This window comes from Nannospalax galili, unplaced genomic scaffold (assembly GCF_000622305.1).
Source record: "Nannospalax galili isolate Female #2095 unplaced genomic scaffold, S.galili_v1.0 scaffold355, whole genome shotgun sequence".
Taxonomy (NCBI): domain Eukaryota; kingdom Metazoa; phylum Chordata; class Mammalia; order Rodentia; family Spalacidae; genus Nannospalax; species Nannospalax galili.
Genome location: NW_008336848.1, coordinates 287584 through 304325, shown reverse-complemented (window position 1 = coordinate 304325; position 16742 = coordinate 287584). Strand labels below are relative to the sequence as shown.

Sequence of the window (16742 nt, the reverse complement as noted above, 5' to 3'; positions counted from 1 at the left end):
TAAAAGCTTTTAGTCCTTAAAAGATTTTAGGGTTACCTCTTCAGAGGGGGCAATGTTAGAGTAGCAAAAAGCCCCACAAAATAAAAAAGAAGAAGAAAGAGTACATGAAATTATCATAAAAACATGATGGGGAGATATGGGAGGAGGTGGAGGGGAAGGAGTGGGCATGGATTTGATCAAAACACCATATATGCGTGTATGAAATTCTCAATAAAGTTTTTTTTTTATTTTATCTTGTTGTAATTTGGTATATGTTGAATTTCTAAAGGACTTCTAAATAGTTTGACCTATTCTTTGGAAAATCTTTTGAAATAATAATTTTAAGAAAGCCCAGTGTTTACTGTTCATTTAAATATTTTATTATTTTTATTTTAAGTGCAGGAGTGTATTGCCTGCATGTCTTTATGTGTACCTGTGTTGTGCAGTGTCCACAGAGGTTAGAAGAGGGTGTTGGATGCCCTGGAACTGGAGTTATGGACAGTTGTTAGCTGTCATGTGGGTGCTGGGAACCAAATGAATCCAGGTCCTCTGCAAGAGCAGCCAGTGCTCTTAACCACTGAGCCATCTCTCCAGTCCCTTACTGTTCATTTTATATTGTTTGCTTTTATCTTACACATTTGCAGTTTCGTTGTACTTTTAAAATTTTTTTTGTATAGTTATAGATTGTAGACTGCCTTCAAATTGAGGAGGCTGTGTTTTAAAAGTCTATCTGTAAATCATAGATCATAGTCTGTTGAAAATTGTTACAAATCATGAGTGAATAGTATAGACTAAGTCAATTTAGCTTGTTCTTGTCTGTCCTTATTCATTGATAGCTCATTGACATCTTTTGTTTTTCTTTCCATCATGTTTTAGTTAACTTATTGGTCAAATAGGCTTTTGTGTACTAACTATTCAGAAACTGTATCTAGGGATGTAGCTCAGTGGTAGAGTACTTGCCTAGCATGTACAAGAGCCTGAGTTCTATCACCAACACTGCAAAAGTAGATTGACAGACAGACAGACAAACAAACTTTATTGATAGTGTGAACTAAAAAAGAATTTGGAGCAGAGATTTGAAGACAGCATTTAGTATATATCACTTATCACTGAGATTAATTAGATTTTATTAATAATGATTATAGTTTTTTTCATATTTAATTTGCATTTTCATGCCTATTTATCTTGTATGAGACCTGACAGTATGAAAAGTTGTGTAAAATGAATATACACAATGAAAAATTTTTAAAAAAATATTGTAGCCAGGTGTGGTGGCGCATGCCTTTAATCCCAGCACTCGGGAGGCAGAGGCAGGCGTATCTCTGTGAGTTCAAGGCCAGCCAAAAAGACCAAATATATATATATATATATATATTGTAAATAACTTTTGTTCTTAGGTTTTGTATCTGTGAACTAGTAGTTATTAAATATGAGAAGAGCTAGATGTAGCTTAGTGATAGAGCATTTGCCTAGCACACACAGGCCCTGGGTTTGATCCCCAGTACTACAAAAAATAAAAATTAACAAAGATAATTATGAGCAAAAGTGCTCTCATATGTCTCCTTCAAGATAGGACTTCGGTAGGTGAACCAGGCTCCAGTGGATGGACCCATACTGATGGACATTTGGGCACACAAATTAGACTCTTTTGGCCTTATTATATATGTAACAGAGTACATTAAGGTGGGCAGGTGCCAGTAAGGGAAGGTGAGGATTGGGGAGGGGATCTAAATACCATCAAATTATATTGTATGTAAATTGCAGAAATTCAATTAAAAAAAGAAACGAACCAAAAAAGGATATAAAATACTCTCTCTTTTTTTGTCTTTTTTTTTTTTTTTTTTTTTTGAGACAGGCTCTGTAGCCCCAGCTGGCCTGGAACTCACTATATAGACCAGGCTGGCCTTGAACTCACAGAGATTCACCTGCTTCTGCCTCCTGAGCGCTGGGATTAAAGGTGTGTGCCACCACACCAGGCATAAAATAGTCTGAAATTATTATATTTGTGAGCTAGAGAGATTGCTCAGTGGTTAAGAGCACTGACTGCTGTGGGACCCAGGTTTAATTCCCAGCACCCGCATGGCGGCTACGAACCATCCTTAACTCCAGCTCCAGGGGAATCCGAAGCCCTCTTCTGACCTCCATGGCATTGCACGACATCGGTGCACTCACATGCAGGCAATACACTCATACACATAAAATAAAAATAATATTTTTAAGAATTGTTTATCAAATTATATTAGTAATAAAACGTCAATATTTTTATTTCATTAAAATGTATATTTAATAAGACTTAAAAAAGGACTCATAATTTTACTATGTTTTTCTCATACTCTAATGCATTCACATAGTGTATTTGCAGACAAGTACTGTGTCCAATCATTGAGCCTCTGATAGTTTCTTGATAACTTTATTTGTATGCTTAATTTCTAGACCAGCTTTCAGTGCCGGAAGAGAAGGCAGCAGAATTGCTTCTGGATATTGAATCTGTAATTACTTTTTATTGTAAATCACGCAGTGTTAAATATAGCACATCCCTTAGTTGGATTCATCTACTGAGACCACTGGTGCATCTTCAACTGCCTCGCAGTGATTTATACAACTGCTTTTATGCCATCATGAATAAGTACATCCCCAGGTAAATATGATTTGGTTATAGTTTTAAAAGTGAATAAAGATCTGTTTTGCTTTGAAATAAAATTGTTAGATTTCTTTTGATAGTAAAGTAAAAGGGTCAAGTTACTTTTTTATTTTATGTGTATGAATGTTATGCCTGCATATGTGTAAGTGCACCCATGAGGACAGAAACGGGTGTAGGGTTCCCTGGAACTGGAGCTATGGACGGTTGTTAGCCATCATGTGGGTGCTGGGATTCAAAATCAAGTCTTCTACAAGAATACCCAGTGCTCTTAACCACTGAGCCATCTCTCCAGCCCTTCAAGTTATTTTTTAGGTTATTTGAAGTATTGTTATTTGACTTTGTTTTTGTGGTTACAGTTTTTTTTTAAAAGATTCTTATTAGGTATCTGCACTATGGGAGTTTATATTTATAGAATAATTTCAGGTTTATTCAGTGTTATCTTTAATGCCTTACCTAAAGAATACAAATAACATTATGGTATCTAAGTAAAAAGATTTTGGAAGTGCCAGCTTATCTGAGATGCTAGATTTACAGGTAGGAATGTAGTCATAGATACACAGATACTGAACATATAAGTTGAAATGTGCTGAGTCTTAGGAAAGTGAATGCTATGGGAATGTATAATGTGGGTGATCTAACTTACCCTCAGGATCTGCCAACTAGGATGACAGAATGATTCCTAAATAGGAATCAGTCTCAGCTCTGCCATGATCATGGCCTTGTCTTTTAGTATCTTTGGGTCTGTTTTCCTTACATAGAGGAATATCGCTTCAAGGAAGGAAAAAAGTTCTCACTGTAATGTAGCTGTAATCTCCAGAGGAACTTTGAAAAAAGATCTGTGCAAAGGTTCTACCCAGTCTACTTTTATATGAAAAGGAAGTAATGGAAATAATTATATTTTAGTACTTCTATGGCCACCTCTGAGTATAACTGAGCTGATTGTAGCAAGAGACATGATATTCTAGCATTGTTTCTAATGTATGGTGGCAGCTATAAAACATACCGCCTTTTCCAGCTCCTTTTGCTGTGAGTTTTACATTTAACACAGCACTCTAGCCATTGTTGGTAGAGAGAACACTGAGGCCCACAGAGTGCTGCTAGAAGAACCCCATTTTTCCTCTTACTCCAGACCGGGACATAGAGAGGCAGAGTTCTATCAAGCACAAACACAGTAGTTGAGGTGAGTTTGCAGTCTACAGCCATTAAATGAATGGTAGATGCTTCTGTGACTCCCAGAAATGCTCACGTTTTCAAAAGGTGAGACCAGGAACTAAGCAACTATTTATGTCCCTTACTTTCTGCCCATTTCTGGGTTCTTGTTTAGCATTCTATTACTTTGCATTTATATAGTGGGGACAGTATTCAGACTAAGGAGTTATTCTCACCAATTATGAATCCACTTCTGTCTGTGGCCATCAGAATTATCAACCTGGGCCTTCTATGTACTGCCTTCTGTAGTTTCAAAAGGGATGGATTAAAAACTGGACATGATGATGTATATATTTTATTTTTGCAGCACTCTGAGTTGAACCCATGTCCTCACACATTTTTCCATCCCCTCATGAAAGATATTTAATAATATTCCTTAATGTTTTTTTTTACATTTATTTATTTATTTATTTGCTGTATGTATACACACATGTGTATGCTGCAGCATGTGTGTGGAAGTCAGAAGACAACCTGTGAGAGTTCTATCTTTCCACCATGCAGGTTCTGGGAATAGAATTCAGGTCATCAGGCTTAGTGGCAAGCACCTTTACCCTCTGAGCTATCTTGCTGGCCCTGATGCTTTAACATTAAAGTTTGCTTTTTATAGCCCCACCCCACCCCCAGGGCTAGAGAGATGGTTCAGCAGTTAAGAGCACTGGCTGATCTTGCAGAGGACACAGGTTTGATTCCCACATGGCTGCTGATAGCCATTTGTAACTCCAGTTCCAGAAGAGCCAATGCCCTCTGCTGGCTTCCATAGGCATTGCGTGACATGGGTGTACTTAAATACATGCAGGCAAAGCACTCATACACATAAAATAAAAAATAAATCAAAAGAATTTTTAAAAAAGAGACTGTATTCCAGGCATGGTAGCACATGCCTTTAATCCCAGCATTCAGGAGGCAGAAGCAGGTGGATCCCTGTAAGTTCAAGGCTAGCCTGGTCTACATAGTGTGTTCCAGGCCAGCTAGGGCTTCAGGGATCCACCTGTCTCAAAAAAAGAAAAAAAAAGAGAGAGAGAGAGAGACTATATTCATTGTAAGAATACTACATGTTGAAATACTAAGTTGGCAGTATTATATTATGATTAATTCCCAGTTTCTGTATATAACTCATACTTCTGTAACTTATTAGTTGTGTGATCTTTAGTGACAACTTGACCTCAACTAAGCTTCAGTATTTTCATTTCTAAAATGGGTAGATTTTTTTTTTTTTTTTTTTTTTTTGAGACAGGGTCTCCCTGTAGCCCCAGCTGGCCTGAAACTTGCTATGTAGACCAGGCTGGCCTCGAACTCACAGAGATCTGCCTGCCTACCTCCGAGGGCTGGGATTAAAGGTATGCGCCACCATGCCCGGGACTCAATGGATATCGATTTTATAAAGTTGTCTGTGAAGATAAGATGAAATCACTTTGTAAAGTGCTTATTACAGTGGTAGTAGTTCTTCAATAATCAACTTTTATTGTCATGGCCTATGCGTTAATAATTCACTAGTTCATTGGACAGCATTCTTTCTTCATTCCCTTGTAATGAGTAGGATGCATCTCAGTACAAAAGCTGAATGGAGTAGTTTATGGCAGCTGGCTCATGAGAGAGCCTACTGGTCCAAAGAAGAGCAACTTAGTCATCACTTTGTTCACAGTAGCACCATACTTGAACAAACCAAACTGTCCAAAGTAACTGTTTTTTCAGTGCTTTTTGTTTTCAGTTGTAGTGATTAAAAATATCTCTGTAGCCAGTGAGCTCATGCTACCAAAAATCTGCTATCTTTTGATAGATTGATTTGCCATGTTTTTAGGTGTGGTGAACGTAATCAAAAGCCGGGTGTGGTGTCACATGGCTTTAATCCCAGCACTCAGGAAGCAGAGGCAGGCAGATCTCTGTGAGATTGAGGCCAGCCTGGTCTACATAGCAGGTTCCAGGTCAGCTTGGGCTACAGGGAAACTGTGTTTCAAAAAACAATGAATGAATGAATGAATGAATGAATGAATGAATGAATGGAACATATACACACTAACATGTAAATATAACATAAACACACTGACCAAATCTTCAGCACACGAAGATCTCGATGAATGCTGCTAAGTTGGGAGTTAGTCCATAAGCCTTGTCCATAAGTCTTCTGAGTTCAAAGCCAGAGACGACAGAGTAAGAAGGAAGCAACTTTGTGTCCTGACTCGTGAACCTAGTGTGTGGACCAGCTCTGGACCTGTGCCAAGGAGTTGTCTTCTTTGGGCTCAGACGTGTGGGTACTTAGTGTCGGGAGGATGCCTTTGAGGGCAGAGTTTGGGTGGCTACCATGACCCCTGGGCAGAGGAGCTGCTTAAAGCTGACTGAGATGCGTCCTGAGAGAATGGCCAGAAGCTGTGGGAAATTCAAGGGTCAGAATGCATGTCTGTGCCTGTTGGAGTTATCTCTGCTTTTGAAGTATCTGTACAAGAGTGCGATATTTCTGTGGGAAAAGTTCTTGTGATAATAAAAATGTCAGAGTATATAGTTAGTGCATTTTACTTTAAAACAGTATTTATAAATTGCACTTTCTCATCTTACTGTCACAATAACCCTTTGTAAGCTGAGCTTTTAGTGCTTTCTAAGATTTACTCTGGGCACCTGGTACCCAGGCCACTGTGACAGTTTCTAATCCTTGAGGTCATTGTTCAGAAATGTTCACCTGTGATCATTTCAGACTTGCACGTTTGCTTAAAGCCATTCCTATTTCCGTATATAAACTATGGGGCAAATGGAAGCCTTATGAGGAATTTTTTCTTACTTGACAAGGAAGGGGGATGTTGGACTCATTGGGTTCTCTAGATCTTTGGGGATCCTAACTGCCACAGTAACCTAAGTGCAGTATTCAGTGACTTCTATAGTACTCTTACTTGAATGTTTCCTGGGTCTGCCTGGAGAGAATCTCCCTCAGGTGACTGTATAACAACTGTAAACAATGTCTGTTAAAAGGTGTTAGCAGTCTGGCATGGCACACGCCTTTAGTCCCAGAGCTTGGGAGGCAGAGGCAGGCCAACCTCTGTGAGATTGTGGCCCACCTGGTCTACCCAGTGAATTTTAGACCAGATGGGGCTACAGGGGAGACCCTGTCTCAAAAAAAAAAAAAAAGTGTTATTAAGAAAGCTTTACCCGGGGTCTATCAGGTAGGCTTGCTGTGACTGTTAGGATATTCTCTGGGTGAGGAAGGAGATGGGTATTGCAGGATTGAATACCAATGTGATAATTTCTGACCTAGTAATGAGCAAACTTTGCTTCTCTTGTCTTCTAGGGATTGTTCCCTGAAGGGGAGGCCATTTCATCTCTTCCGATTACTCATCCAATACCATGAGCCTGAACTTTGTTCTTTTCTTGATACAAAGAAAATCACTCCAGACTCCTATGCACTCAACTGGGTAATAAAGTGAAAGTAGGAACACTTAATGAAAAATAGTTTATATAAAACTATAGTTAGTGTTTTTATTCAAGGAACAGAAAGAAAAACTAAGTCATAGACCATTACTACCTAAACCAAATAAGTAAAATTACTGACTCTTCTGATTAATTTCTTTTTTTTTTTGCTTTTCACTCATGTTCAAATTATTTTATATGACGTTTAGTCTTTTTTCCAGGCATGATAAAAAACATGCTTGTGGCTGGGCGTGAAGACACACAACTTTAATCCCAGCACTCAGGAGGAAGAACTCTGTGAGTTCAAGGCCCAGCCTGGTATACTTTGTGAGTTCCAGGCCAGCTGGGGTTACAGAGAGACCCTGTCTCAAAAAGACCAAAAAAAAAAAAGCTTGTATTCTCAACACTCAAGAGGCTGAGGCAGGAGAATTGTGGGTTCAAGGGCAGTCTGAGCTATGTGTAGCTAAGACCCTGCATAAAACAGCTTTAGGATTTTGTTGTTTTACACATATATAGAAACAGAACTAGTATTTATTTAGTATATATTAGTGAATATTAAGTATTTATGTACTTTTATAATATGTATTAAAACTAATTTCTGCGAAGTATGGTGGTGCATGCCTTTAATCCAAGCACTCAGGAGACAGAAACAGGCAGAGTTTTGTGACACTGAGGCAAGCCTGGTCTATATAGCAAGTTTCATGCCAACTAGGGCTACAGAGACCCTGTCTCAAACAACCAACCAACCAACAACAAAACACCTAATTCCTATATTTCTGTAAATATATGCATACAATATTTGTAAACACACATCTCAGTTCTGTTTGAAATTTTGTGTTTAAACTGTTGATAGTATATATAAGAACTGGTAAATAGTTGGGATAAAAACCTAAAATTGCCAAGTGGTTAATATAAAATACAAATGAATGCTTTCCCTTGTATATTTGTTTTATTTTTCTATTTTTATTTAATTTTTACTTTTTTTTTTTTTTTGAGACAGGGTCTCCCTGTAGCTCCAACAGGCCTAGAACACGCTATTTAGACCAAACTGGCCTTGAACTGACAGAGCTCCACCAGCCTCTTCCTCTGGAGTGCTGGGATTAAAGACATGCGCCACCACATCCGGCCTTATATATTTGTATTTTCAGTGGAAAATCTTATTCTAGATTTTGTGGTTTCTCAGATCGTTGAGTCTTGGGACCCCCTTACACACTTAAAATTTTGGATGATCCGTTGTTCATATGGATTATGTTGATTAGGAAATAAATTTAAGGAATCTTATGTTATGTGGATCCAGCCTGGTCTGGTCCACATCCTGGCTTACAGGTTGGCTGGGACTATGGAGACCCTATCACAAAAAAAAAAAAAAAAAAAAGGTAACCATAAATCTGTTACATGTTGACATAAATAGCATATTTTACAATGAAAAATGACTACATTTCCTGAAGGCAGTACTGAGACTGGTTGCTTTACTTTGTATTTTCATGTTTCAGTAATGTTTGGTTGATCAAAGACAGGCGACTTCATGTAACTTTCTTTGTTCAACTTGTTAAGATGGCATGTCATCTTCTGAGATTCATTTATGAGGGAATGAGTGTGAAATAGGCAAGAAAAAATCTTAAGAATTATTGTGAAAATAGTTGTAACTTAGAAATTTCCCAGGAAGGATTTCTAGGATCCTCAGACCACTTTGAGAACTGCACTTCTAGGCTAACTTGAAGATCTTGCCAAAGTAATGATGGAGTGCTAGAAGACTTAAACTGAGCATATTCTTGGGTCATGTCTTACCTAACATTTCTTTGGGGAGACACCTGTTTCTGCCTCTTTGTAATCTAATGTAATCTAAGACACTTAGTTTCTGAGCTTCAATTTCTTCATCTGTAAAATGGGAATAATAATATAATCGTGCCTGTCTGAGTGGATGATGGATGATCTTAGAAATCAGGAAATGATAATTAGGGACTCCTAACTGGTTCCATTTCCAGACCCATCAAATCTCAAACCTCAGTAGCCTCTTCCTTAGCTCTCTTGGTCACTTTGAGCTATAACAATAATAAAAAAGAAATCTATAAAATTGTAGCTTAGCTGAGGTTTATATGTTGCCATTAAATGTATTTATGCCAGTATAAGAAATTATTTCTTAAGCATTTTGATGGTTAATATGGTATTTGCCTAGGAAATGACATTTCTAGTGCCAGAATTCTGAATTAGTATTCTGTTATTTCAGGGGCTTTAAAGTAAGTACTAAAACAACTGGTTTCCCTCTAATTGATCCACCGGATAGTTTGTTTTGCTGCTAATTTCATGTTGATGGAATGCAGGGTTTTTAAAAATCATGAAATGAGACTATTAAAACTAAATTCTTAAATCTTGAGAACCCATAACTGAGTAATTCCATGGTGGCTACAGTTTTGCTGAGGTTAAGGATGGCTATATATTTTTACTTAGTTTATGTTCATACCTTCTAATCTGTATTTGTAATAGGTATTTTTCAAACAAAACCAAAAAGTATTTGCAGCATTTTGTACTTTAAAAGCCTTAACAGGGTGTGGTGGCACATGGAGGCAGAGGAAGGCCAACCTCTGTGAGTTCAAGGCCATCCTGGGCTGCACAGTGAGATTGTTATTTTGAATTAGTTAGGTAGATGATGATGATAGATAGATAGATGATTGATAGATAGATAGATAGATAGATAGATAGATAGATAGATAGATAGATGATAGATAGATGATAGATAATGATAGATAGATAGATGATAGATAGATAGATAGATAGATAGATAGATAGATAGATAGATAGATAGATAGAGATGGATGAGAGGGAAAGCTAGCTTGCTTCCTGGTTGAGTGATTATAGATGGCCGTTGAGTGATTATAGATGGCCTGTGGCATTTCAGGCCTTTCTCCTAGTCTCAACACCACTTGCGAAAGTTATTTCATCCATGCCTTGCCTGGGCAGAAAAGTATTATTCAGGCCTTTTGTGAGAACTAAAGATAATAAAAAATGTGACAGTAACTTAGTGCCTGGTACAAAGTATATGCCAAATATTTATTCCTATTAGCCATTCACTATTTTAAATACAGTCTTTTAGATGCAATTATTTCCGAGTCCAGTGAAAATTTAGTATCTAATAAAATTATCACTGAATTCATACAGTTTAAAAGACAGGCTGTAGGGAAACTTATAAATTAGTAACTCTTTTATTTGAAATACAAAACCCATAGAGCTCTTAAAATCTATTGAAAAATAATCAATTTTTCTGGGAGTGGTGGCATGTGCCTTTAATCCTAGCACTCAAGAGGCAGAAGCAGGCAGATCTTTGTGAGTTCAAGGCCAGCCTGGTCTACATAGTGAGTTCCAGGCTAGCTGGTGCTAAAGGGAGACCCTGTCTCAAAAAGACCCCCCCCCAAAGAAAAGAAAATACCAGTTTTTCTCTATATGTTTTAATGACTTATTTACAGTTGGCATTGATATTGTTGTTGTTTTATTAGGTAACCCTAAGATGCTGTGCTTGATCCTTGAAATTACCTTCAAAGTTAAATGCTTATTATAATTAGTATAATATGCTAATTACCCTTAGAGTTCTGTAGGTAATTATACTAGTTATTTTACTATGACAGAGGTATGTTAATTACACTATATATGCTTGGTTAATTATCTCCTTTTTTGCAGCAGTGCCAGAAAAGAGTATTATTTTTTTGTTTTTTTGTTTTGCTTTGTTTTTCACAGAAGTAGAAATGGAAGCTTTAATGAGGTCAAATGACATGCTTAAGTCACAGAGCTAGTTAAGTGACCCATTGTGCCTTGAGTACATGTGTTCTGCCTTTGGATTTCTTATACTAAAGTTAAGGTACACATTAAATATTAGGGCAGATGTCTGATGTGACATTACTTACTTGTTTGCTTTTATAACTTTAAAAGCTCCAGTGGTTTATGTCTCTCATTTCATTTCCTGATTATAGCTTGGAAGCCTTTTTGCACGTTACTGTTCCATTGAAGTCACTCAGGCAATATGGGATGGATATCTACAGCAAGCAGATCCATTTTTTATTTATTTCTTAATGTTAATTATCCTTGTTAATACAAAGTAAGTATTAAGTTAGTTAGATTGGTTTTTCATTTTTTGTCATGGTGCTTTAATATTTAACTTAAATTCATTTGATTCCTTTTTACAGAGAAATTATTTTAGTTCAAGAGTCTGACAGCAAAGATGAAGTTATCCGTAAGTAGTATTATAATGTGGAGAAAATATTTCAGGTCACTTAATCTAGCTAAAACTCAGTTTCCTTATCCATAATTTTAGAAGATTAGTGTAGAAAGCTTCCGAGGTTCTATCCACCTCTCATGTCCTTAAACACTTTCCAGATACAACCTTACAGAGGACGGGTTTCCTGATTATGCATCCTCCTTCATCCTGGTCAGTCTTTCACACGTTGCTGTATACTCTTCCTTTGGTTTCAGCATCAAAGACCGTGTCCTCCGAACTGTCCACCCCTGCTTGGTGCACCTTTCAGTCCTCTGTCTGCCATTTCTCTTGTGAATTCTGAATTCCTTCTGAATTTCCCTTCTGAATTCGCCCACTCTCACCCTACAGAAACAGCTCCTTCTATTCACTTTGCCTGACATTTTGTACCAGCTACAATTATTTTCATTTTCTTACACAAGGTTAAATTCTCTAAGTAAGAACTATTCTTACTCATTTTTGAGTTTTAGGAGGCCTACCTTCTTGTATATATTTGTGGAATAAATAAGTCAGAGAATTCTGATTAAGCTTACAAGTTTTATCTTATGTGCTAATGAGAATTGCATTAAGTTTTAGTTTCTTTGAGGAAATTTTTTCCATAAACAGCTTTAAAAGCATCACTGCAATGACTGTAAATGTCTTTCCTCACTATCTAAATATGAATTACTCAGGAAACTTGAGACATCATTTAAAAAAACTTTTAACTGGTCGATCCAGCTTTTAAATTTTTCATGCAGCATTTGAAGCAGGTCATATTTTCTAATATTAGGGTTTTCCCCATTATAAACCAAGTACAATAAAATTTGAATATTATACCAGTTGTATAATATTATACAACTTTGAATATTATACTGATTTATTTGAATTTGATTTTTCTTTATAAAAACCCAGACTCATCCATTAGAGTCGTGTTTATCTACTTAGCAGTTTAGGGAACAATTTGGCAGTTTGTGGTATTTGAAATTGTCATTCTTTTATAGTGCTGGTATAAATAGCATTCCTGTAATTATACATGCTTTTGGGATAGAATACTGTTTGGTTATATAATTTTGATTTGGAGTATTTCCATTGGCATTTGTTTATATAATTTCAGGAGGAATGCTAAACATCTTGAGTTCTGGGTAGTGCTAATAAACCAGTAATTGTAGAAAGTGTAAATACTAAAAAGGAAAAAAAGCATCACTGTTAGGCTGGGACTGTAGCTCAGTGGTAAAGCACTTAGCTAGTATATACAAGACCCTGGGTTCAATCCTAGCATTGTCTGAAGAAAAAAAGAGAGAACACTTCATAAGTAGCATCACTGTTAAGATTCCCTTTTTGTGTTCCTTATTATGTTGGAAATATTTTAGCTTTAAATTTAAATGATGTTATTATATTTTTCACAAATCATTAAATGTAGTCATATCTGTAATTGTATTTCAGACTTTTTGGAAAATACTCCATCCAGTTTGAATCTAGAAGATATAGAAGACCTCTTCTCTTTGGCTCAGTATTACTGCAGTAAAACACCAGCTTCTTTTCGGAAGGTAAAACATAAGGAATGACCAGCTGGCCTGAACTTGATGTTTCATGCACTCTTCTTGTTCACTTTGTATTCAACTCAGTTAAAATACTCAAATTATCATTATTTTCTCCTTTTTAAAAATATTTACTTTTATGTTTTTTAACAGTGCATGTGTGCATGCATGCGTGCGTGCGTGCGTGTGTGTGTGTATCTGAGTGCAGGTGCCTGCAGAGGCAGAAGAAGTCATCTGATCCACTGAGCCACCTGGTGTGGTCCTGGGAATCAAGTTCAGGTCCTCTGGAAAAGCAATAAGTATTCTTAACTGCCAAACCCCATTTTCTACTTTTTTTTTCCTCCCTTGCTCTTTACCTTTTTACAAAATGTGTATGAGTGTATTGCCTACATGTATAAGAGCATCCATCTCTTGCAATGACCAAGGATGTCAGAAGAGGGCGTTGGATCCCCTAGAACTGGAACTACTGATGGTTGTTAGCTGCCATGTGGGTTTGGGAACCGAACTCAGTCCTCTACCAGAGCAGACTGTGTTCCCATCCACTGACCATCCCTCCAGCCCCACTTTGATTTAGATATTTCCTAAATTAGTGCTTTTGTGACCTTGGAAATTATATTACAAAGATCTAATGAAGGGTGTATAGTTATCCCTCCTTTATATGGAGTTCAGCCTTGGGTAATCATGAGATACAGAGCTGTCTCATAAATGATGAAAGGGTCCTTTCACCTCTTAGAGACCTAGATTCATGCACTAGACAGGTGCTTTCAGGAGAGGCTGTGAGTCCCTGGGAATAACATTCTAGGAAGCAAAAGCTATAGAAAGGAGCCATATAGTGTTATTCATAAAAATCCTACAAGTTAGACTGGCCTCAGTGACTCAGGGAGGGCCCACTGTTGTCTTTTTGTTGTTGTTTAAACATTTTCCATAGTAACTCATAGTTGGTAGTCATGTCACTGACACATCAACATAAAATCAAATTATGGCCAAAACAGTGTGTCTCAGAGGTAAGGTTAATCTTTTAAGAACATTTCTCAGACAGGGGATAGAGAGGTAAGGAGAGTAGATATGATCAAAGTATGTTATATGCATGTATGAAAATGTCACAATGAAACTCATTATTTTGTGCATCATTTATTATATGCTAAAAAATGTCCTATGACATCCACATGCACATTGTAGCACATGCATACACAATGATAACAAATGAATTTTTTTAAATTAAGACTGTAAGTGAGCAAGTGGTACTATAGTTACTGCCCAGCCCACTGCTCTCTGAAGAATGCTCAATAAACTATCTTTCCTTAAAAAAAAATGGCCAGGTATAAATGACACAGCCTGTATCCCATGACTTGGGAGGTAGAGACAGGAGGATTGGGAGTTCACAGTCATCCTCAGCTATATAATGAGTTCAAGGCCAGCTTCAGTTTCTTGTGACTACCTCAAAAAAAAAAAAGAAAAGAAAAATAGCCAGTCATGGTGGCATACACCTTTAGTCTAGAACTTGGGAGGCAGAGGCAGGAAGATCTCTGTGAGATTGAAGTCAGCCTGGTCTACATAGCAAGTGCCAGGGAAACCCTGTCTCAAAAAGACCAACAAATAAAAATAAAACATTATGTAGGGCTGGAGAGATGGCTTGTTCAGTAAAGTGCTTAGTATCTAATAAGCATGAGGACCTGAATTCAGATCCTTAGCATCCATATAAAAATGGTGTGGCAATTTGCATCTGTAATACCAGCATGTGATGATGAAGTCAGATGGGGCAGAGACAGGAGGATCCCTGGATATTGTTGACCGAACAGCCTAGCAGAATTCCTTAGCTCCAAGTTCAGTAACAGATAGTGTCTCAGAAAAATAAAGTGAAACCGGACATGGTGGTCTGTGCCTTTAATCCCAGCACTTAGGAGACTTTCCTTGTGTAGATCACTTCTGTTTCCACAATGTTAGGTAAATCAAATAGTGGAATAATAATTGGGTATGCAGGATAAAGAAGACCTCTTATTCTTTGTATTACCAGTGTTTTATTTATTTCGCTTTTGGTTTTTTGATACAGAGTCTTACCCTGTAGCCCAAGCTGGCCCAGATATCACTATGTAACCCAGGCTGATCTTGAACTCTGATCTTCTTGCCTCAGCTTCCCTAGGGCTAGGATTATGGGAATGAGCCACATGCTCTGCTTCTCAGTGTTTTCAAAGGGCACTGTTTATTCTTTAGACATAGAGACAATCTGCTCTAGCAGTTGCATGTTAGATGTGGCCAGAGAGCAGTATTTTGCATGGTTTATATAATTATTGTATAATTTCTACCACATTGTCACTTAAAGATATGGAAAGTTATTTGCTCCACCCCAACCCCCGAGTGGTGGAATTTGAACCCACCACAGTTTCTCTCTCATTTTCTTTTTTTCCTACTTTAAAAATATTTTATTCATTATTTTTATTTTTTGTGTATGAATGTATTGCCTATATGTATATAAGTGCACCTGTGTTGTGTAAGTGCACCTGTGTCATGCAGTCCCTCAGAGGTCAGAAGAGGGCATTGGATCCCCTAGAAATGAAGTTAGTTACAGATGGTTGTTAGCCACCATGTGGGTGCTTGGAATTGAACTCTGGTCCTCTGCAAGAGCAGCCAGTGCTCATAACTGCTGAGACATCTCCCCAGTTCCTATTTTTTTTTTTTTTTCTTTTAAGACTGGTCTTGTTATGTAGCCCTGACTGACCTGCAACTCATGGCAATGCTCCTGCCTCAGCCTCCTGAGTGCTGGGATTACAAGTATGTACTACCATGCCAGGTAAACCCAGTGTCTTTAGCATACTGGGCAAACTTGCTCTACTACTCACATCCCCAACACTGAAATTTTAGTATTTAATTATAGATACTGGTAAATAATTGTATAGAAATGCAACAGGAACCAGAAGAGGGCATTTGATCCTTGGAATGGTTGTTAGCTGCCTAGAGCAGCCAATGCTCTTAACCTCTGTGTGTCTCTCTAGCCCCCAGTAAAAGTATTTTTAGGAAGAATGTTTTGATGTTTCTCTTTGTAATGTTGAAAGTTTTCTCTTACATAGGATAATCATCATCTCTTTGGTAGTACTCTGTTGGGAATTAAGGATGATGATGCAGATCTGAGTCAGGCTCTCTGTCTGGCTGTTTCAGTATCAGAGATTCTTCAGGCAAATCAGCTGCAAGGGGTAAGTAAGGCAAACCCATCTGCAGGGAGCTATGACCTTTAAATATTTCCGTAAAGTAACTGTATATGGTATTGTATAAAGTAATTAAAGAGAATAATTTAGCCTTTAACAGTTAAATTCTGAGCAGTTGCACAGCTAATTGAACTACATGGTTTAAAGTGATAAAGTCAGCAAAAGAGAATTGTGAAAATATATCATAATCTTCTATTATGTTCTTCTTAAAAAAATAATGAACCAGTTTAATTGGTGAGATTTTTCATTATGTGGTATTCATTAATTTTGGTGCCACAGCTAAGCTTTGGAATATGGGGTATAATCTCCAAGACTGTGCCTGGAAGAGCTTTTGGAATGGGTGAGAAGCCTTCAGCACATTGCAGTTGAGCCTCTTCTCAAGTAAAATTAAAAAGAAAATGTAGCCCAGATTAAAAAGACCCATATGAACCTGTCTCTTAAACACACACACACACACAGTTCTTCAGTGAATTGGGTTATTGGTTAGTTTGTGAACTTACTTGTAAAATACGAACAGTCTATCTAGGATTGTGTTTATAATAAAGGTGTCAGTTTCCAAT

At 37.4% G+C, this 16742-nt stretch overlaps 1 protein-coding gene across 3 annotated transcripts in view; it reads left to right on the top strand.

Annotated features, from left to right (window-relative positions):
- The window catches only part of Tbc1d23 (TBC1 domain family member 23), a 65981-nt gene that overhangs the window by 25166 nt on the left and 24073 nt on the right, over positions 1-16742 (top strand). For 2 of the 3 annotated variants that reach the window (XM_017797668.2, XM_008831245.3), the window contains exons 4-9: positions 2413-2617; positions 7104-7227; positions 11185-11309; positions 11398-11444; positions 12888-12991; positions 16048-16170. In XM_017797668.2, coding sequence (XP_017653157.1) covers positions 2413-2617; positions 7104-7227; positions 11185-11309; positions 11398-11444; positions 12888-12991; positions 16048-16170 — 728 coding nt within the window. Of the gene's footprint in view, positions 1-2412; positions 2618-7103; positions 7242-11184; positions 11310-11397; positions 11445-12887; positions 12992-16047; positions 16171-16742 lie in introns of those variants that run through there. The other variant, XM_029562594.1, reaches the window with a different exon arrangement.